Source organism: Artemia sp. Qi Xiang Cuo, chromosome 15, assembly GCF_049724085.1.
Source record: "Artemia sp. Qi Xiang Cuo chromosome 15, ASM4972408v1, whole genome shotgun sequence".
In the NCBI taxonomy this organism is placed as follows: Eukaryota; Metazoa; Arthropoda; class Branchiopoda; order Anostraca; family Artemiidae; genus Artemia; species Artemia sp. Qi Xiang Cuo.
In genome coordinates, this window is record NC_142808.1 from 15,348,270 (window position 1) to 15,370,889 (window position 22,620).

At 32.8% G+C, this 22,620-nt stretch overlaps 1 protein-coding gene across 1 annotated transcript in view; it reads right to left on the reverse strand.

Annotated features, from left to right (window-relative positions):
- The window catches only part of LOC148943370 (glutamine synthetase-like), a 92,130-nt gene that overhangs the window by 50,821 nt on the left and 18,689 nt on the right, over positions 1-22,620 (reverse strand). Inside the window, exon 4 of the mRNA XM_089101616.1 lies at positions 5,358-5,503. Within this exon, the coding sequence (XP_088957742.1) occupies positions 5,358-5,503 (146 nt within the window). The remainder of the gene's footprint in view (positions 1-5,357; positions 5,504-22,620) is intronic.

The window sequence follows — 22,620 nt, forward strand, 5'->3', positions numbered from 1 at the left end:
TCTGGGGGCCCTTTGGGGTGCCGGGGGTCTTTGGGAGCACCGGGGTTGCCTTTGGGGCCTGGAGAGCCCTTTGGGGCTGGGGTGGGAGGCCTTTGGGTCTGGGGAAGGGGACCTCACAACATATTTCAAATGGAACTTGTGTATTGAAACGACCACAGAGTTTCACCCCAAATAATCTTCTAAATCATCTTCTAAAATGTCTCAAACTGTTTCGCCTAAATCATCTTCTAAAATGTCTAAAACGGTTTCGCCGAAATAATCCCCTAAAATTTCTCAAACGGTTTCACCAAAATAATCCCTAAACATAATTTCTGCGTTTTTCTTTTGTTTTGGCATTCCTGTGCTGTCACATTTGAAATTCCCATGAAACCATTTCCCACGTTAATCTCCTCATCTCATAGGTGTTCCTAGCTACACTATTATGGCTTCGATAGAATATTAATTTATCTCGGTCACTAAAGACCATTTATCCCTCAGACCTAACGATCAAAGAAGCCATATTTAAAAATAGAATATCAATTTATCTCTGTCACTAAAGACCATTTATCCCTCAGACCTAAAGATCAAAGAAGCCATAATGTTTCTTAATTCACCTTTCATGAATCAATAATTCACCGTCGATTATGCAAATCAATTTATCAGAAATCCACTTCCCCTCTTGTCCTAGACGATTATGTAATCAATTTCTCAGAGATCTACTTCTCCTTTCGCCCAAGTCGATTATGTAATCAATTTCTCAGAAATCCACTTCCCCTCGAGTCGATCAATACATTGTTCCCGTTAATAAGCATGTGCAAACTTCGCCCCGGAGTCATTACACCTAGAAACAACAAATAAATCGACCTTAAAAAAGGTGCTTTAAAGTACCAAATAGTTCCTTTCTTATCCGGCAATGTTGTAAGCTTCCGTCAGTATTCTATGCCCATATATGGAGTCCCCTTCATATTCATTATGGTCTCCCTACTGACATTCATGAAAACAAAAATGTTCTGGATTGGCTGGTTTAGTTTGGCTGGATTGGTTGTCGTTCCGAAACAAACCAATAGAGTTTGTTTTTCCAGATTGGCTGGGACTAACAGGGCATATTGACAGAGGATAAGGAAAAAAACTATGGGGAAAAGGTTTTACTGATTTGTGACGCCCAAAATAGGCCCAAATTTATTCTGTCTCTGATCAGATTGCGACCTACAAGCCATGGATATGAGAGTCAAATGAAAAAAATTTTAAAAAAATGGTTTGCATCGACTTCTAAGCCGCAATGATAGTCCAAACATTGTTTTCTCTGATAAGTGTGAAACATTCAAGGTAATTTGATTAGACTATAAACAACTTCAGAGGTATAAATTTAGAAAGAAATATTGTTACATGGATTCTTAGTGGGTTTTTTTTCGTTTTTTTGCCAACCTGCTTGAGAATTTCATGTCACGACATGGCACCTCTGCGTATAAGCCTCAACTAAAGCTCCATAAATAATGAAATTTCCATTAAGATAAAAATCCACAACACAAATCAGAATGTTCTGTTTCATGACGTCCTTGTTTTCTTATACAACAAAAGAAACCTTCCTTAATAAGCAGCATTCACAAGCATATATAAGAAAATCCTATCCTTGCTTCTCTCTCTACCCTTCTCTCGCAACCCAATTTTTCTAAGACAAATAGTAGTCCTTCCGAGTCTACCTCCCGATCATTTCTGGTTTTTTTTTAAAGAATACAAAGGTCTCCTTCTTCTCCTTTAGCTCTTTTCTCCTCTTGCAATTTTGAGCTAAAAAGTTAAATTTGCCTGAAATTTTATTGTCTACCAACGCAAACAGATTCTTTGAACTATCTCGCTTTCCTGCAATTCTTTTTCACCTACTCTTTTCTCCACTTTCTCACTAAATCTAATCAAACTATATTCAAATGGGAATGCACAAGAAGATGGAATGAGATATAGAATCTCAAAGATCCTAATGAAAAACGGGTTTCTTCTGCCTACTGTATTGCTCACTTCGTGAAAAATATTTAAACTTTAGTTTTTTGGGGTTGAAGGGGCAAAGACAGGTACCTAGGTAAGGTTAGATTACGTATTTAATATATGCTTTGCTTTACATATATCTCTAATAAAACTACCTTCAACCTCATACGAAATTTTTGATCGTAGCTTAGTTGTCCACTTCTTTTGTCTCTTTTAGTTCTCTTTAATTTTGTCAAAGAAATAAATAAATCGTCACATTGGGTTTTTAAGTTGAACTCTAATTTCTCCGATTTTTTGAGGAAAAGTATGCACCCTAAATTTTGTTCAGCCTTGTCTGGCATACTCAGTGGATCAACTTTGTAATATAAGGTCTGAACTTTGTCAGTCCTGAAGAGGTTACATAGAAAACGACGATTTTCCTTACCATTCTAATTTGGACTTGAATATTACGTGTCTCATTATCAAGATAGGATGGCTTAGCCATTTGCGTCTCCGAAACTCACCTACAGGATACCAGACCCTTCACCGCTGTTATAGAAATCACTTGTAGAACTGAGACATTCATAATTTTCAAAGTTCTTTCCCGTCGCACACAAGAACGCCTACTGCAAGAGTAGGCACAAGGCTTATTTTAACTTTACCATTTTTCTTTGCAATTTCTATTTTTTAAAGAGCTGTTAGGCAAAGGGGCTTATCTTCATAATAATATACTTTTGCACCTGTATCGATATGGTAAATCTCTGTTCTAGTCCACAACCAAGCTTGATAGCTACAAGAATCAATGGCAATTTCTAATAACTATCCATTTAATTTTCTGTGAACTTTGTATGATTCTCAAACGGATGAATTATTTTGTTATTATGGGCCATAACTAAAGCTGCTGTTTGATGGGCTGTCTGATCACCTCTATTGGAGCACTTTTTGGCAAAATGCCCCGCGGATATACATTGGTAACAAGCAGCTTCCATTTGTTTTTGTCAGAATCTACTTTCTTCTTTGGGTGAACGACCACTCCAGTTTTGTAAGTGTTGTATTTGATGCATATTTACTAATATTGACATAATCCTCTGCTAGCCTTCCCATTTCTTTGCTTCTTTTCTTTTAAATACATTCATAAGTCCCAGTAGTATTTTCCAAAATTAGTTCCTTCACTATTCTTCTAACATTTTTTAGCTTTTGGTTTTAGTTCTTCATTTTATTCATTCACGGTATATTTACCTGTTTCTATCATTTATGGCCAAGCTCCTCCAATTTGCATTGGGACTCCTCCCGAGACTCTGAATTACGTTTGTTTCATTTTTGATTTTTTGACAGAAGTGTTCCGGAGATTCCTCAAACCGCACGAAAATAATCTCCTCGTAATGCATCGACAAGGCCGCAAAGGTAGTTTGTTCCTCGTGACTCGGGCAGGGTTGAGCCTTAGTTACCCAGTGTTCTTCTGGTAAACTGTTTAATTTCGTAATTTTTTCAGAGTGCATTGTATATCCTCCACAAAGACTTAGGGTATTAAAGTCAAATTTTAAAGAAATGTTCAGGAGATTGTCAAACGAAATTAGATATGTACCTCTTGGTCTTCAAAGGGCATACCAGCAATATCTAAGGAATAACGGAGGGTGTTAAATTGAAACTTTCAGGGCATGTTGAGGAGAATGGTGAAAATTAATCGAAGGGCAGCTAGTCCCTCTTCCTTGCCCTTTTTAGCTACCTTTTCCCAAAGACATTCAATCTAAATTTTGAATTATCCATCTTGCTCAAAATAGTCTAAAGGTCAAATAACTATGCCCTAGAGCCACAGGAACAAGGAACCTTATACTCTAAGCTGTAACTAATGCAAGTCACCCATTATTTATTTATAAGGTTTGCTATTGGAAAGAGGGAATATGTTTGATCCTGGGTGTCCAAAAAACTTAGGGAATTAAGGTAAAACCTTCAGGAGATGTTGAAAAAAGTCAAAACACACTTTATGCAAGATGGGGGTCAAGGGGGCATAACAGCAATGTCTAAGGAGTGGCTGAGAACTTTAACTTGAAACGCTCAGGGCATGTTGAAGTGGTTTATAAGGAGTGATCGGAGGAAAGTCAGCCCCCTCCTCTTGTCCTTTTTAGATGCCCTTTCACCAAACTCAAGGAAATTTTAAGAGGCGATTTTGTCAAAATAGTCAAAAATATCTATAAATTATACCTCTGGGCATGTCGAGCCCCCACAGTCTCCGTGGTTAGGAACATAAACTATTCAATTTGCCCATTTTTTACACGTGTGTTTTATCAGTGGAAGAATGGAGATTATATAATCGTGGGTGTCCGAAAAGACAATGGGTACTGATGTGAAATTTCAAGGAACGTTCAGGAGTATATTTAACTAAATAAAAATATACTATATACATTCCAGTTTATCAAAAAGGCGTACAAGCAATATCTTAAGAATGGGTAACTTGAAATGTTTACTACTGCTGCTACTGCTTCTGTGACTACAACTTTGACTGCTTGAGACTGCAGTTAAAATTACTTGTGACGGCGACTACTAGGAACTCTCACTACTTGTGACTTTGACTACAACTACTTACAACTGAGACACGGAATACTCATTTCAATGTCTGCAGCCACTAGCGCCTGCAACTAATCGTACTTGTGACTACTTTCAGAAAATGCCGAAGGCGTATTGAACAGAACCAGAACATGCTTTGTGCACGCTAGAAGTCAAAAAGGCGTGTCAGTAGTTTCCCAGGGACGTCTAAGGATAATACTTTGATACTTTCAGGGCATTGTCAGCGGGATGTCTATATTTAATCGGTGGGCAGGTAGTCCCTTCTCCACTTGCCCTTGAAACAAAAAAAAATTGTTTGTCAAAACTGGTCAAAAGGTTCAATTACCTTAAGCCTTTCAGGACCACTTTTGCTACTACTACTATGATTGCATCTATAACTACATGCAAATATGACTGTTTGAAACTACGACTGCGACTTCTTACGACTACTTGCAAGTACTGTGACTACTTGCGACGTCTGCTAAGACTACCTATGATTGCGACTGTGATTGACACTAATTCTGACAGTGGCTATGACTTCATGCGACTTTGACTACTTATGACTACAACCACTTAAGAGTGCCACTAGTCATACAAGTCACAACTTTCAAGAAACATTGAGAGGATATTGAACAAAATGAAAACACACTATGTGAATGCTGGTTGTAAAAGGGGAGTATTAGCCATTTTGATATCAGAATTTTAGATCAAAAGTTCCTCTCTCCCTCCCCAAGTAAATGACAAATTCAGCTTCATGTGCGGCTTCAAGATGATATATTCAAAGCGCCGCTAATGCGGAAAAAAAGAAAACATTTTACAAATAGATTGGGACCTAGATTGTGAGTGAACACAGGTATAGACTAAAAAGCAACATTTACTTGTGGAGCAGGGAATCCATTTTTGGGCCAGCCGAATGGATAGTTGTCTTGATCTAAAATAACATATTCTTGTTCAATGCCAAACCATGGATGTTGATCTGCTGCTTTCTGCATTGCTTCAAGGCAGGATTGCCTATGGTTTGTTTCTGAAACAAATTTGATAAATTTCATATATGAAGCCACTCAGAAGTAAAATAAGAAATATAAATGTAACTTCTAACCTTCTTAGCATTGAGCATGAATAGCCAAAATATCTTTTTGTTTTATAAAGTTTGGGTATCACATTCTCTATTTTTAAGGCAAAAAAAAAGGAAAAAACAGGCAAAATTTGAATTTTTTTGGGCATAGTAGGAAATTTTCTAGAGCAGGCTTGTAAATTAAGAGTTTTGATGCTAAATTCAGATATACAATAAGCAATTAATTTGCAGAAAATAAGTTACATTAGAAAATGGCTTTGAAAAGGGGAAATCACCGAAACGTTTTTTTGTTTGGTTTGGCCTGTATTTTTTTTTGCTTGATGTGCTTGGTATAAATGTCTGGAACTATTTCAAAAGTAAAAAAATAAACTATAGAATGTCGCTTCTGAAATATCCCTGAAATATATTTTTCTCTCAAAAAATGTTGGTATTACATTCTCTTTCTTTAGAGTAAAAAAAAAATAAATTGGGAATTTTTTTTTGTTGTTTAGCAGAAAATATTCTAGAACAGCCTTATAAATTAAGATTTTTGTTGCTGAATCCAGACACACAATAAACTATTAACTTGCAAAAACCAGTTCGAAACAGTTCGCATTAGTAAAAGTATTTGAAAATAAGGAACCTCAAAAATCCATTCATTTCACCAGTATTTTTATCTAGGATACTGGAATCAAGTTTATAATATAATACTAGAAGAGTTTTTTCATTTGGTACCATGTTCTTACACAATCTTTGCTGTGTTCCTTAGGTCATAGCTCATCAGAATTATCCATTTAAGCTAAGACAAGATACAACCCTGTTTAACTCATGACCCCGCACTGAATCAACCACTGACCTATCCTTCCTACCTTAACGGAAGCACACTTAATCTCGTACAAAGTGTAACCTATATATATATATATATACGAGTTTTAAAAAACAGCACCAAGTTTTCCTCTTAAAATCAGCACAATAAAATTTTCCAGTGTAAAAAACGATCTAGATTTGTGATGACGTAGGAAGAATTCGTCCAAATTGACCTTAAATTAGAAGTAAGTAGAGGGTGTGTATCCAATCAAGGGCGAAGTGACATCACAGCCACACGCTCATTGAATACGACCGGTACAAGATCACATGCCTCTTTCTAGACCAATCAGGGAGCTAGAAATACGGGACTAAGTGACATCAACAGACTCCCTGGAATTTCAGCATGACACAATTTCACCCCGTGATCATTCCTTGGTAACATATTATCCTTAATTTCCAGACAGGATGATGTGTAATTGATACAGACATGAATTATGTTGAACTTATAGAGCTACGATTGTGTAAGAATTAATGACAGAAAAATCAATAGGCTTCATGGGAATTTAAAATGTATCTGTGAAGAGTGGCCAGAACAAAGGAAACGTCAGAGATTAATTGACATTTTAGGGGATTATTTGGGGTGGAACAGTTTGAGACATGTGACTTGACCTAGCTTTACATCTCAGCTGTGGTCGCTATAATAGACAAGTAAACAATATGGGATTAGTGAAATGGGCATGGATTTGAACCATAAAGGACCACAACCAACAATGACCATAGCCACCAAGGACCTCAACATCCAAATCCCCTCTCCCCAACCTCTGAGGGTCCCCCTCCCTCCAACTTTTTGGACCCATCCCCCATTCTTTATACTTTTTTTGATGTTTAGTTTTTTAACATGATAATTTTATTTCAACTTTTTTTTACAGGTCTTAGAATGACATAAAACATACTTAAAGCATAAAAAATTCACATTTAAGCTAGATTTCTTAACGTATGTAGATGTGTGTTGTCTGAAACCTATGATTTGGGTGCTTGGTTTTCTATTTTGCACTTTTCTGGGCTAAGTTTCATAGCCTTTCGTAGGTGTTTGTTGTTTCACACATGATTAACTTTAAAAAAATTTTGGGAGGCGGTATATGATCCAAGGCCTCATTGGGGACATTTTTGTATATTTTTTTAAAATAAAGTTAGGTTTTAGTTTCAAGAAATAACAACAACCACGTTTAAAATACATGTCATTCTGTTAATAATATTTTATTTTTTAATAAAGTTGGGTTTTAGTTTTCAGAAATACTTTTTTTTATACAACTTTTTTACATGTCTTAGAATGACATAAAACATATTTAAAGCATAAAAAATTCACATTTAAGCTAGATTTCTCAACATTTGTAGATGTGTGTTGTCTGAAACCTATGATTTGGGGTGCTTGGTTTACTATTTCGCACTTTTCTGACCTAGGTTTATAAGCCTGTCGTAGGTGTGTGTTGTCTGAAATCTATGATTTGGGATGTTTGGTTTATTGTTTTAGAGTTTTCTTAGCTAGGTATCTTAACCTTTCGTAGGTGTGTGTTGCAGGAAACTTATGATTTGGGATGTCTAGTTTGCTATTTTGGACTTTTCTGATCCAGATTTCCTAGTCTTTTTTAGGTGTATGTTGTCTGAAACCTATGATTTGGGATGCTTCGTTTACTATTTCGCACTTTTCTGAGCTAGGTTTCATAGGCGTTGTTAGGTGTATGTTGTAGGAAAACCCATGATTAGCTTTAATAATTTTCGGGGGGTGGGGGATGATCAAAGACCTCATTAGGTACATTTTTACATATTTTTTATTAAAGCTGGGTTTTAGTTTTCAGAAATAAGAACATCCCTGGTTAAAACGCATATTATCTAATTTATTATATTTGATTTTTTTTTAATAAAGTTTGGGTTTATTTTCAAGACATATGAACAACATAGTTTAAAAAACATATGATTTTACTAATAATGTTTGATTTTTTAATAAAGTGGGTTTTAGTATTCGGAAATAAGAACACCCACGTTTAAAATACATGTGATTCTATTAATAATATTTGATATTTTAAATAAAGTTGAGTTTTAGTTTTCGGAAATAAGAACACCCACGTTTAAAATAGATGTGATTTCATGAATGATATTTGATTTTTTAATAAAGTTGGGTTTTAGTTTTCAGAAATAAGGAAACCCAAGTTTAAAATATATGTAATTTTATTAATAATCTTTGATTAAAAAAAAAAATAAAGTTGGGTTTTAGTTTTCAGAAATAAGAACGTCCACGTGTAAAATACATCTGGTTTTATTAATAATATTTGATTTTCTAATAAAGTTGAGATCTCAACCTCCAAGGGTCCCCTCTCCTCAACCTCAAAGGGGTCCCCCCTTCAATTTTTGGATCCCATACCCCCATTTTCTTATACTTTTTTTTCCAAGTTTATTTTTTGAACTTTTTTTTATTTATTTTTTAACATGATAATTTTATTTCAACTTAGATAATTTCGGAGACCACACTGCCTTTCCATGACGATAAATAAAAGTTCAAATAGGGATAAAATCCTTTTAATAGACAGTGATGATAGAAATTCACAAAAATACCAGATATTTCGGTCACATATACAGTGACCGTCATCAGTAGTAAAACATCAGTAGTTTTACTACTGATGACGTTCACTGTATATGTGACCGAAATATCTGGTATTTTTGTGAATTTCTATCATCACTGTCTATTAAAAGGATTTTATCCCTATTTGAACTTTTATTTATCGTTATTTCAACTTTTTTTATTTCAACTTTTTTTTTCAACTTTTTTTTCATAGAATGACATAAACATACTTAAAGCATAAAAAATTCACATTTAAGCTTTTTATTTTTTTTAACATGATAATTTTATTTCAACTTTTTTCTTACGTGTCTTAGAATGTCAAAAAACATACTTAAAGCATAACAAATTCACATTTAAACTAGATTTTTTAACGTTTGTAGATGTGCGTTGTCTGAAACCTTAGAATTGGGGTGCTTGGTTTACTATTTCACTCTTTTCTGACCTAGGAATTTAAGCCTGTCGTAGGTGTATGTTGTCTGAAATCTATGATTTGGGATGTTTGGTTTACTATTTTAGACTTTTCTTAGCTAGGTTTCTTCACCTTTCGCAGGTGTGTGATAAATGCAATTTATGATTTGGGATGTCTAGTTTGCTATTTTGGACTTTTTGAGCTAGATTTCCTAGCCTTTCGTAGGTGTATGTTGTCTGAAATCTATGATTTGGGATGTCTCGTTTGCTATTTTGGACTTTTCTGAGCTAGATTTCCTAGCCTTTCGTAGGTGTATTTTGTCTGAAATCTATGATTTGGGTGCTTGATTTACTATTTTGCACTTTTCTGAGCTAGGTTTCATAGCCGTTTATAGGTATATGTTGTATGAAACCCATGATTAACTTTAATATTTTTTTTGGGAGGTGGGGGATGATCCAAGGCCTCATTGGGTACATTTTTGCATATTTTTTTAATAAAGTTGGGTTTTAGTTTTCGGAAATAAGAGCATCCCAGTTTAAAATAAATTTGATTTTATTAATAACCTTTGATTTTTTTTTTAATAAAGTTGGGTTTTAGTTTCAAGAAATACGAACATCCACGTTTAAAATACATATGATTTTATTAATAATATTTGACATTTTAATAAAGTTGGGTTTTAGTTTTCGGAAATAAGAACAACCACGTTTAAAATACAAATGATTTTATTAATAATAGTTGATTTTTTTAATAAAGTTGGTTTTTAGTTTTCAGAAATAAGAACACCCACGTTTAAAATAAATGTGATTCTATTAATAATATTTGATTTAAAAAAAATAAAGTTGGGTTTTAGTTTTCAGAAAGAAGAAAGTCCACGTTTAAAATACATATGGTTTTATTAATAATATTTGATTTTCTAATAAAGTTGGGTTTAAATTTTCAGAAATAAGAACATCCATGTTCAAACTACATCTGATTTTGTTTATAATATTTGATTTCTTTTAATAATTGGGTACATTTTTGCATTTTAAAAAAATAAAGTTGGGTTTTATTTTTCAGAAATATGAGCTTCTTAGTTTAAAATACATATGATTTTATTAATAACATTTGATTTTTATTTAATAAAGTTGGGTTTTAGATTCAAGAAATACGAATATCTACATTCAAAATACATATAATTTTATTAATAATATTTTATATTTGAGTAAAGTTGGGTTTTAGTTTTCAGAAATAAGAACACACACGTTAAAAATACATATGATTTTATTAATATTATTTGATTTTTTAATAAAGTTGGGTTTTAGTTTTCAGAAATAAGAACACCCACGTTTAAAATACATGTGATTTTATGAAGAAAACTTGATTATTTAAAATAAAGTTGGGTTTTAGTTTTCAGAAATATGAACACCCCCGTTTTAAAATACATCTGATTTTATTAATAATATTTGATTTTACAATAAAGTTGGGTTTTAGTTTTCGGTAATATGAAGAACCACGTTTAAAATACATATGATTCTATTAATAATATTTGATTATTTTTGAATAAAGTTAGGTTTTAGTTTTCAGAAATAAGGACACCCACGTTTAAAATAAATATGGTTTTATTAATAATATTTGATTTTTCAATAAAGTTGGGTTCTAGTTTTCGGAAATAAGAACACCTGATTTTTTTTAATAAAGTTGAGTTTTAGTTTTCAGAAATAAGAACACCCACGTTTAAAATACATGTGATTTTATGAATGATATTTGATTTTTTAATAAAGTTGGGTGTTAGTTTTCAGAAATAAGAACACCTACGTTTAAAATACATGTGATTTTAAAAATAATATTTAATTTCCTAATAAAGTGGGGCTCTAGTTTTCAGAAATAAGAACATCCATGTTCAAAATACTCTGTTTTTATTAATAATATTTGATTTTCTAATAAAGTGGGGTTTTATTTTTCAGAAATAAGAACATGCATGTTTAAAATACATCTCATTTTATTAATAATATTTGATTTTTTTAATAAAGTTGGGTTTTAGTTTTCAGAAATACAAACATCCACGTTTAAAATACATCTGATTTTATTAATAATATTTGATATTTTATAATAAGGTTGGGTTTTAGTTTTCAGAAATAAGAACACCCACGTTTAAAATACATCTTATTTTATTAATAATATTCTATTTTTGAATAAAGTTGGGTTTTAGTTTTCAGAAATATGAACATCCCAGTTTAAAATACATCTGATTTTATTAATAATATGAATTTAAAAAAAAATAAAGTTGGGTCTTAGTTTTCAGAAATAAGAACACCCAAGTTTAAAATACATCTAATTTTATTAATAATATTATATTTTAATAAAGTTTCAGAAAACTAAAACTCAATTACATTTAAAAAAATCAAATATTATTAATAAAATCACATGTATTTTAAACGTGGGTGTTCTTATTTCTCAAAACTAAAACCCAACTTTATTAAAATATCCAATATTGTTAATAAAATCATATGTATTTTAAACGTAGATGTTCGTATTTCTTGAAACTAAAACCCAACTGTATTAAAAAATCACAATAAATAGTTATTAATAAAATCTGATGTATTTTTAACTTTGATGTTCATATTTCTGAAAACTGAGACCCAACTTTATTTTAAAAACTTTATATGCAAAAATGCACCCACTTATTAAAATAAATCAAATATTATTAATAGAACTAGATGTATTTTAAACATAGATAATCTTATTCCTAAAAACTAAAACCCAATTTTATTAGAAAAGCAAATATTATGAATAAAATCACATGGATTTTAAAAATGGATGTTCTTTTTTCTGAAAACTAAAACCCAACTTTATTTAAAAAAATCGAATATTATTATTAAAATCACTTGTATTTTAAACGTGGGTGTTCTTATTTCCGAAAACTAAAACCCAACTTTATCAAAAATAAAATATTATTAATAGAATCACTTGTATTTTAAACGTGGGTGTTCTTATTTTCGAAAACTAAAACCCAACTTTATTAAAATATCAAATATTATTTAAAAAATCATATGTATTTTAAACGTGGATGTTTGTATTTCTTGAAACTAAAACTCAACTTTATTAAAAAAAAATCAAATGTTATTAATAAAATCAGATGTATTTTAAACTGGGGTGTTCTTATTTCTGAAAACTAAAACCCAGCTTTACTAAAGAATATGTAAAAATGTACCTAATGAGGTCTTTGATCATCCCCCCCCCCCCAAAAATTGATTAAAGCTAATCATGGGTTTCATACAACATACACTTATGAACGGCTATGAAACCTAGCTCAGAAAAGTGCTAAATAGTAAACCAATTATCCCAAATCATAAGTTTCAGACAACATACACCTACGAAAGGCTAGAAAATCTAGCTCAGAAAAGTCTGAGCTAGAAAACTAGACATCCCAAATCCTAAGTTTCATGCATCACACATCTAATAAAGGTTAAGAAACCTAGGTAAGAAAAGTCTAAAATAGTAAACCAAATATCCCAATTCATAGATTTCAGACATCATACACCTACGACAGGCTAAGAAACCTAAGTCATAAATTTGCGAAATAGTAAACCAAGCACCCCAAATCATAGGTTTCAGACAACACACATCTACAAACGTTAAGAAATATAGATTGAATGTGAATTTTTATGCTTATAGTATGTTTTATGACATTCTAACACATGCTAAAAAAAAGTTGAAATAAAATTATCATTCTAAAAAAAATAAAAAGCTGAAATGTAAATTTTTTATGCTTTAAGTATGTTTATGTCATTCTAAGACATGTAAAAAAAGTTGAAATGAAATTATCTTGTTAAAGAAAAATTTTAAAAAGTTCAAAAAATTAACTTAAAAAAATATACAAAAATGGGGGGATGGGCCTTAAGGGTTGGAGGGGAGACCCCTCGGAGGCTAGAGAGAGGGGACCCTTGGAGGTTGAGGTCTCAACTTTATTAGAAAATCAAATATTATTAATAAAACCAGATTTATTTTAAACTGGGATTTTCATATTTCTGAAAATTAAAACCCACCTTTATTAAAAATAAATATGCTAAAATACACCCAATTACTAAAAAAATAAAATATTATTAATAAAAACAGATGTATTTTAAAAATGGATGTTCTTATTTCTGAAAACTAAATCCCAACTTTATTAAAAATCAAGGATTATTAATAAAACCAGATGTGTTTTAAACGTGGATGTTCTTATTTCTGAGAACCAAAACCCAAATTTATTAAAAAAATCAAATATTATTAATAAAATCACATGTATTTTAAACGTGGGTGTTCTTATTTCTGAAAACTAAAACCCGAATTTATTAAAAAATCAAATATTACTAATAGAATCACATTTATTTTAAACGTGGGTGTTCTTATTTCTCGAAACTAAATTCCAACTCTATTAAAATATCAAATATTATTAATAAAATCATATGTATTTGAAACGTGGATTTTCGTATCCCAAATCATAAGTTTCAGAAAACATACACCTACGAAAGGCTAGAAAATCTAGCTCAGAAAAGTCTGAGCTAGAATACTAGACATCCCGAATCCTAAGTTGCATGCATCACACGCCTAAGAAAGGTTAAGAAGCCTAAGTAAGAAAAGTCTAAAATAGTAAACCAAACATCCCAAATCATAGATTTCAGACATCATACACCTACGACAGGCTAAGAAACCTAAGTCATAAATTTGCGAAATAGTAAACCAAGCACCCCAAATCATAGGTTTCAGACAACACACATCTACAAACGTTAAGAAATCTAGATTGAATGTGAATTTCTTATGCTTTAAGTATGTTTTATGACATTCTAAGACATGTTAAAAAAAGGTTGAAATAAAATTATTATTCTAAAAAAAAAACCTGAAATGTAAATTTTTCATGCTTTACGTATGTTTATGTCATTCTAAGACATGTAAAAAAAGTTGAAATGAAATTATCATGTTAAAAAAAATTAAAAAAGTTAAAAAAATTAACTTAAAAAAAGTATAAGAAAATGGGGGATGGGCCCTAAAAGTTGGAGGGGAGACCCCTTTGAGGTTGGGGAGAGGGACCCTTGGAGGTTGAGGTCCCAACTTTATTAGAAAATCAAATATTATTAATAAAACCAGATGTATTTTAAACGTGGACGTTCTTATTTCTGAAAACTAAAACCCAAGTTTACTTAAAGAAATCAAATGCTATTAATATAATCACATGTATTTTAAATGTGGGTGTTCTGACATCTGAAAACTAAAACCCAACTTTATTAAAAAATCAAATAGTATTAATAGAATCACATGAATTTTAAACGTGGGTTTTCTTTTTTCCGAAAACTAAAACCCAACTTTACTAAAATATCAAATATTATTAATAAAATCAGATGTATGCTACACGTGGATGTTCGTATTTCTTGAAACTAAAACCCAACTTTATTAAAAAAAAATCAAGTATTATTAATAAAATCAGATGTATTTTAAACTGGGATGTTCATATTTCTGAAAACTAAAACCCAACTTTATAAAAAAATATGAAAAATGTACCCAATGAGGCCTTGGATCACCCCCCACCCCACAAAAATATTTAAGTTAATCATGGGTTTCATACAACATACACCTATGAACACCTATGAAACCTAGCTCAGAAAAATGCGAAATAGTAAACCAAAAATCCCAACATAATCCCAATAACATACACCTACGAAAGGCTAGGAAATCTAGCTCAAAAAGGTCCAAAATAGCACACTAGACATCCCAAATCATAAGTTTCATGCAACACACACCTACGAAAGGTTAAGAAACCTAGCTAAGAAAAGTCTAAAATAGAAAACCAAACATCCCAAATCATAGATTTCAGACAACATACAACTACGACAGGCTAAGAAACCTAGGTCAGAAAAGTGCGAAATAGTAAACCAAGCACCCCAAATCATAGGTTTCAGACAACATACATCTACAGACGTTAAGAAATATAGCTTAAAGGGGAATTTTATATGCTTTAAGTATGTTTTATGTCAGTCTAAGACATGTAAAAAAAAGTTAAATAAATTATCATGTTAAAAAAATATAAATAGCTTAAATTTGAATTTTTTATTTTAAAAAAAGTACAAAAAAAATTAAAAAAAAGTAAAAAGAAATGGAGGGAGGGGCCCAAAATGTTGGAGGGAGGGGAACCCTCGGAGGTTGGAGAGATTGGACCCTTGGAGGTTGAGGTTCCAACTTTATTAGAAAATCAAATATTATTAATAAAACCAGATTTATTTTAAACTGGGATTTTCATATTTCTGAAAATTAAAACCCAACTCTATTAAACTTAAATATGCTAAAATATACCCAATTACTAAAAAAAATCAAATATTATTCATAAAATCAGATGTATTTTAAACATGGATGTTCTTATTTCTGAAAACTAAATCCCAACTTTATTAAAAATAAAATATTATTGATAAAACCAAATGTATTTTAAACGTGGATGTTCTTATTTCTGAAAACTAAAAATCCAACTTTATTGAAAAATCAAAGATTATTTATAAAATCACATGTATTTTAAACGTTGGTGTTCTTATTCCTGAAAACTAAAACCCAACTTTATTGAGAAATCAAATATTATTAATAAAATCACATGTATTTTAAACGTGGGTGTTCTTATTTCTTGAAACTAAAATCCAACTCTATTAAAATATCAAATATTATTAATAAAATCATATGTATTTGAAACGTGGATTTTTGTATTTCTTGAAACTAACACCCAACCTTATTTAAAAAAATGCAAAAATGTACCCTATGAGGCGTTGGATCATCCCGAACCTCCCAAAAAAAATATTAAAGTTAATCATCGGTTTCATACAACATACACCTATGAAAGGCTATGAAACCTAGCTCAGAAAAGTGCAAAATAGTAAACCAAGCACCCAAATCATAGGTTTCAGACAACACACATCTACATACGTTACGAAATCTAGCTTAAATGTGAATTTTTTATGCTTTAAGTATGTTTTATGTCATTCTAAGTCATGTAAAAAGAGTTGAAATAAAATTATCATGTTTAAAAATAAACTTCAAAAAAAGTATAAAAAGTGGGGGAATGGGCCCAAAAATTTTAATTCATTTTCAGCAAAGCACCAATGACGCAGTAGGTTTTAGACTTATACAGTTAGAGAAGAAGGCAGTACCCATACTCTTGATTTTGTTCGTTTCAATTTTGATTCGCATATTTATTTGAAGATTTATTCGTTTTAAGATTTGTTTAATCATTTATATTAGTACATGTTGTATGTTTGTTTGTTTTGATTGCTTATTTAATATCTGTTCGTTTTGGGTTTCACTAATGCTTCAATAGAAAAATCTTTTTGTTCGTTTTAAGCTTGATTTGCATATTAGATTTCAGCTTAACTCGTTTTAAGATTTATTTATTCGTTTATATTAGTATAACAAAAGAATAAAAACGAAAGCAATACGAAACCGGAAGAACGGAACAACAATAACAGTGCAGGAAGAGATAAGAAAACTATAAACAATATTTTTTTTTTAAAGAGAAGCAAAAATAATTGACCCCCATTCCCACTTCTGCACAAAAAAAATCAAAACGAATGTATTTAAGCTACTCCATCCTCACCCAGGTAAAAACAGTCCAGCCTAATGCAGGTTAGATTTTAATTACGGAAGCACTAAAGATTGCAAGAGTGGATCCTCTTCATAAAGGAGGGAAAAAAGATGACCCATCGAATCGAAGACCTATATCTATTCTCCCATTTTTCTCTAAGTTATATGAGAAAGTGGTACATGCCCAGTTAAGTTATTATATTGAAAATAATAAAATTCTAATGGAGAATCAATTTGGGTTCAGAAAAGGGCTATCTACGAATATAGCAGTTTTGAAATTGGTTGATTGGAGTAGTGATGCATTTGAAGCTGGTCTCATACCCGCAGCTGTGTTTTTGGATATGGAAAAAGCGTTCGATACTGTGGATCACTCAGAGCTTATTCGAGCTCTTGATTCGAATGGGGTGAAGGGTTGAAGCCTGGAGTGGTTTTCATCATATCTACACAATCGGTATCAGGTAGTTCAGAATGGGTCATTTTTATCTTCAAAAAAGAAAATAGAGTGCGGGGTCCCACAAGGGTCAATCCTGGGACCCCTACTTTTCATAATTTTCATTGATCGAGTGATACATTACCTGTCAGAGGCTGGTGTCATCCTGTTTGCATATGACACTTTGCTCTTTCTGGGAGCGCCTTCACTTGATGTTTTGTATAATAAAATTAATTATGCAGTTTCTATGTTTTCTAACTTTTTCTCAGCAAAATATGTTAACCCTAGACTTTTCTAAAACTTTTTTCATGATATTTTCTAGACTTTCGTCTAGTGCTGGAAATGACCATATCACGGTTCAAGAAAATGTGATAAAGAGAGCAGCAACAACGAAGTATTTGGGGTTTTTAATTGATGAAAACCTGTCGTGGAAAAACCATTCAAGTGCAATACTTGAAAAATTAAGCAGAGGCCTTGGGGTGAAGCGAAGAATTAAAAATTTAGTCCCAAAAAAGATCCTAAAAATGATTTATTTTTCTATGTTTTATCCATATATTAGCTACAGATGCTCTATATGGGCAAGTAATTTTGTAACATGTTTCAAAAGAGTACAAAAACTTCAGAATAGAGCCGTAAAATTATTTTCGCAATTTGATGATTCTGATGAGCTTCCTGCTCATGAACATTTTAAAAAGAATAATTTAATGGATGTATCCCAAATTCGAGATTACCAAGTCGCGATTTTCTCGGATAAATATTTGAATCAGCTGCTCACCCCTGTCTTTGAAAATCTTTTTACTTTTAATAGAGACCGTCATGATCATAATACAAGAAAAGCTGATAACTTAACTCATGAGTTTAGGAGCACCACTCGGGCATCTTTTGTGATTCGCCATTATGGTCCCCATGTTTGGAAGATATTGCCCAAACGTGTGAAAAATGCGCCTAGTTTCTGGCTTTCAAGTCACGGGCAAAGAAGTTTCTTTTATCTCGTGAGTGAATTTGATGTCAAGCCATCTCCAGGTTGTCATTCTATTTAAGGTGTTTCCGTGGTTTTTTTTCTATCTACTTCTTCTCTTTTCCTCTTTCTCTCTTTTTTTCTTTTATTCCTTCATCAGATGAGTTTCTTGTGTATTGAGTAGCTCGGTATGAATGTTGTTTTAATTAGCTGAGAGTGATAACCTCGCTTACCCTTTCAAGCTTATTGCCTTTCTTGGCAGGCGAAAGGCGAATAGTGTTTGTTTTCTTTTTTAATAAATGTATATCTCATATCTCATTTCATTAATTTTAGTTTATATGCCGAGCAATTCTGATTTTTCCCTTCTCTTTTTCACTCGATTAGTTGCAATTCCTTTTTTCTTGTTGTTAGACGTTTCTGTTCTTTTCTGGTTTTTATCGGCATTGAGCATGCCTCGTTTGGAGCATCTAAAGATGTTAGCGGTCTATCTTTTATCTTTCCTTGTCCTTTTTCTGTGGCCGGCGTTTACCTTCCCACCGGAAAATATACCCCGCGAAAATAGTCCCCCACAGAAAATACCCGCATCCCAGAAAAAACACGGCAAATACCCCGACCCCTCACCCGGAAAATATCACCCCCACGCAGCTGGTTGGTCGTCAATTCCTTTGGACTTAAAAAAAAGGACTAAAACTCTCAATTTCAGATCTAATGAGCACACTCTAAAGTTTCTGCGACCTTGAGGTGGAGGTGTGGATCAAGAAAGGGCAATCCCCTTCCTGTACGGAATAAATTCAGCTCATTTTGGAGTTTAATGTTATTCTTTACTATCATAATAACAGCGTAGACAAGAAATATACCCAGAAATCTTAAGAGAGTAGACATCAACTACACATTTTTGATGTGTTTTTAAAGTTTCTTTTGTACCCCTCCCCTCCCCCCGATAAAATACGTTTGCTGGAAAAACATTTTTGCTGCCTTTTTGATGGAAAACTCTACACCAAGGGCGGGGAGGGGGGGGGGTATTACCGGTATAATTTTTAAACCAATGAGAAATTAAATTCCTTTTTCAAATGAAAGTGCGCTAAAAAAAAAATTCACCTGAGGTCATCCGCAAGAAATTTGCTGGGTAAAATTTTCAGCTAGAATGAAATGGTCTTGAAAGAATTCCCCTGAAGAGGAGGGGGGATGATTTTTATGTGAAAACAACTTTCCATGGTGGAATTTTTCGTGGGTAAAAAAGGAATTGTTTATGGAGGAGAACCACCCAAACCTGCAGTGGTGAAGTGGGCTAAAATTTCTGCACCATTAGGCATCTGAATGTAACTAATTCGCTTTCAATGAAGCGCCAATGATGCAGTAGGCTTTAGATTTATACAATTAGGGAAGGAGGTAATAGCTAAATTTTTGTTTGTAGTGAAACTAAGTGAGTCGTGAACGGTTTTGGGAAGAAATATGATTAAACTAAATATTTGATATGTGATATCATCTGCTGAAAAGCCCATTATTTCAAAATTTAATATTACTGTAATTTCCTTTTTATTTTCAATGTTGTAATAAGCATTTAAAAAACATTTGTAATGTAATTCATTTTCAGTAAAGCGCCAATGACGCAGTCGGTTTTAGACTTGCACAGTGAGGGAAGAAGGCAGTACCCATCCTCTTGTTTGAAGTGATTTTTGTTCGTTTCAATCTTGATTCGCATATTCGTTTCAAGATTTATTTATTCATTTATATTAGTACATTTTGTATATTTGTTTGCTTTGAATATTTATTTAATTTTTGTTCGTTTTTCGTTTCATTTATGCTACAATAGTAAAATATTTTTGTTCGCTTTAAGTTTTATTTGCATATTCAACTTCAGCTGAACTGGTTTTAAGATTTATTTATTCGTTTATATTAGTACAACTAAAGAATAAAGGCGAAAGCAATACGAAACCAGAAGAATGGAACAATAAGAACAGAGCAAGAAGAAATAAGAAAACTAGAAACTATATTTTTTTAAAGAAAACCAAAAATAAATTTACCCCCATTTCCCCTTCAGCACAGGAAAAAAACAAACCAATTGTATTTAAGCTACTCCAACCCCATCCAGGTAAGAAGAGTCCAGCCTAATGCAGGTTAGATTTTACTTACTTTTAGTTTATTTGCCGAGCAATTCTGATTTTTCCCTTCTCTTCTTCACTTTATTAGTTACAATTCCTTTTTTCTTGTAGTTAGACCTTTCTGTTCTTTTCGGGTTTTTATCAGCATTGAGCATGCCTCGTTTTGAGCATCTCAAGATTTTGGCGGTCTATCTTTTATCTTTCCTTGCCCTTTTCTGTGGCCGGCGTTTACCTTACCCCTGGAAAATGCACCCCGTAGAAAAAGCCCCCACAAAACATACCCTTCCCCGGAAAAAACACGGTAAATACCACCCCTCACCTGAAAAATATCACCCCACGCAGCTAGTTGGTCTCCAATCCCTTTGGAATTAAAAAAAAAACTCTGAGTTTCTGATCTAATGAGCACCCTCCGAAGTTTCTGCGACCTTGAGTTGGAGGTGTGAATAAATAAGGGGCACTCTGCCTCCTGTACGGAATAAATTCAGCTTATTTTGGAGTTTAATGTTATGCGTTACTTTCATAATAACAACGTAGACAAGAAACATACCCAGAAATCATAAGGGAGTAGAAATCATTTTCACATTTTTGATACGTTTTTAAAGTTTCTTTTGTACCCCTCCCCTCCCCCAACCAAAAATATATTTGCTGGAAAAACCTTTTTGCTGCCTTTTTGCTGGTGGAAACTTTTCCACCAAGGGGGGGGAGATTACCGGAATGATTTTAAAAACAATGAGAACTTAAATTTCTATTTCAAATGAAAGTGCAATAAAAAAAAAAAAAAATCACCGAGATCATCTGCAAAAAAAATACGGTTTCTGCCAATTTTTCATGTGAAGATGTTCAGGCGGAATAATCCGGAGGCTATTTTCCGCGTGTTTTGATTTCTGGGAAATAATTTCCACAGAAGGGGGCATTTCTGGAATGATCGAGAAACCGATTAGAGATTAAAATCTTATTCAAATGAAAGAATGCCAAGGAGACTTTTTCAGAATGAATCGTCTGTAAGTAATTTTGCAGAAAGGGGGGATTCTCAGCAAGGATGGCACTGTCTGGAGGGAATTTGATGGGGGAAGGTTGACTTTAAGTTGGATATAATTTTAGCGAATGACTTTTCCCTAAGGGGGAGGGTTTCCCATCAATATATGAAGGGTCTCCCTCTCCTTAATACCTTGCTCTTTACGGTGAGGTTTGGCTGTTTGTCTCAATTTTTTAATTGCGTTTGCTGAAACACTGGAGCATTTAATTAGAATAGGAAGCTTTTTTAAAAATGCTAACAGCTTTAGTTTAAATGACAAGGTAATGAGGAGGGTGCAACCCTTCATATACGTAACAATTCTTCCAAAATTAATGTGCAAATCTTCTTTTAATATTTTATGTACGGTGGGCCAAACTGAACCTGCAATAATTGAAAAACGTTCAGAAATTAAACAAAACAAGTTTTTTTTTTATAACAGAAAGTAAGGAGCGACATTAAAACCTAATACGAACGTAAATTCATCCGTACATGAAAGGGGCTGCCCCCTCCTCAAGGCCTCGCTCCTCACGCTAAAGTTTTCATCATAGGCAGTGCAATCGCGCTGCCTAAGTAAAGAACGATGTTGGCACGATGTATTTTTTTTTTTTTTTGGTTTCTTGGTCTTAGTCAATGACACTTCGTATCGAAGAAGTTGTTGTAGAAACTTCAAAAAGCGTTCTTTCAATTGGAAGTTGGAGTGGCTAGTGCCCTTTTAAATAGTCGAAAGTGATTGGAAGGCTACTAACACCCCTTCCAATTTCCCCAAAACACATCCAATCAAAATTTTCAGATAGCCATTTTGTTCAGAGTAGTTGCTTTCCAGATAGAAAATATGTTTTTGAGGTGGACACTCTCCCACAGCCCTCAGGGCAAGGGTTGTAAGTTATGCCCTGGGAGCAATAAGATTTTGATAGAAAGCGTTGTTGTAGGATCTTCAAAAAGAGCTTATTCGATTGGAAATTCAAAGGGCTAGTGCCCTTTTTAATAGTCGAAAGTGATTGGAGGGCAACTAACCCCCCTTTCACGCCCACCTTTTCCCCAAACACATCCAATCAAAATTTGAGATAGCAATTTTGTTCAACGTAATTGAAAGTTCTGAAAATTATGTCTTTGAGGATGACAACCCCCCCCCCACATCCCTCAGGGCAAGGGTTGTAAGTTATGCCCTGGGGGC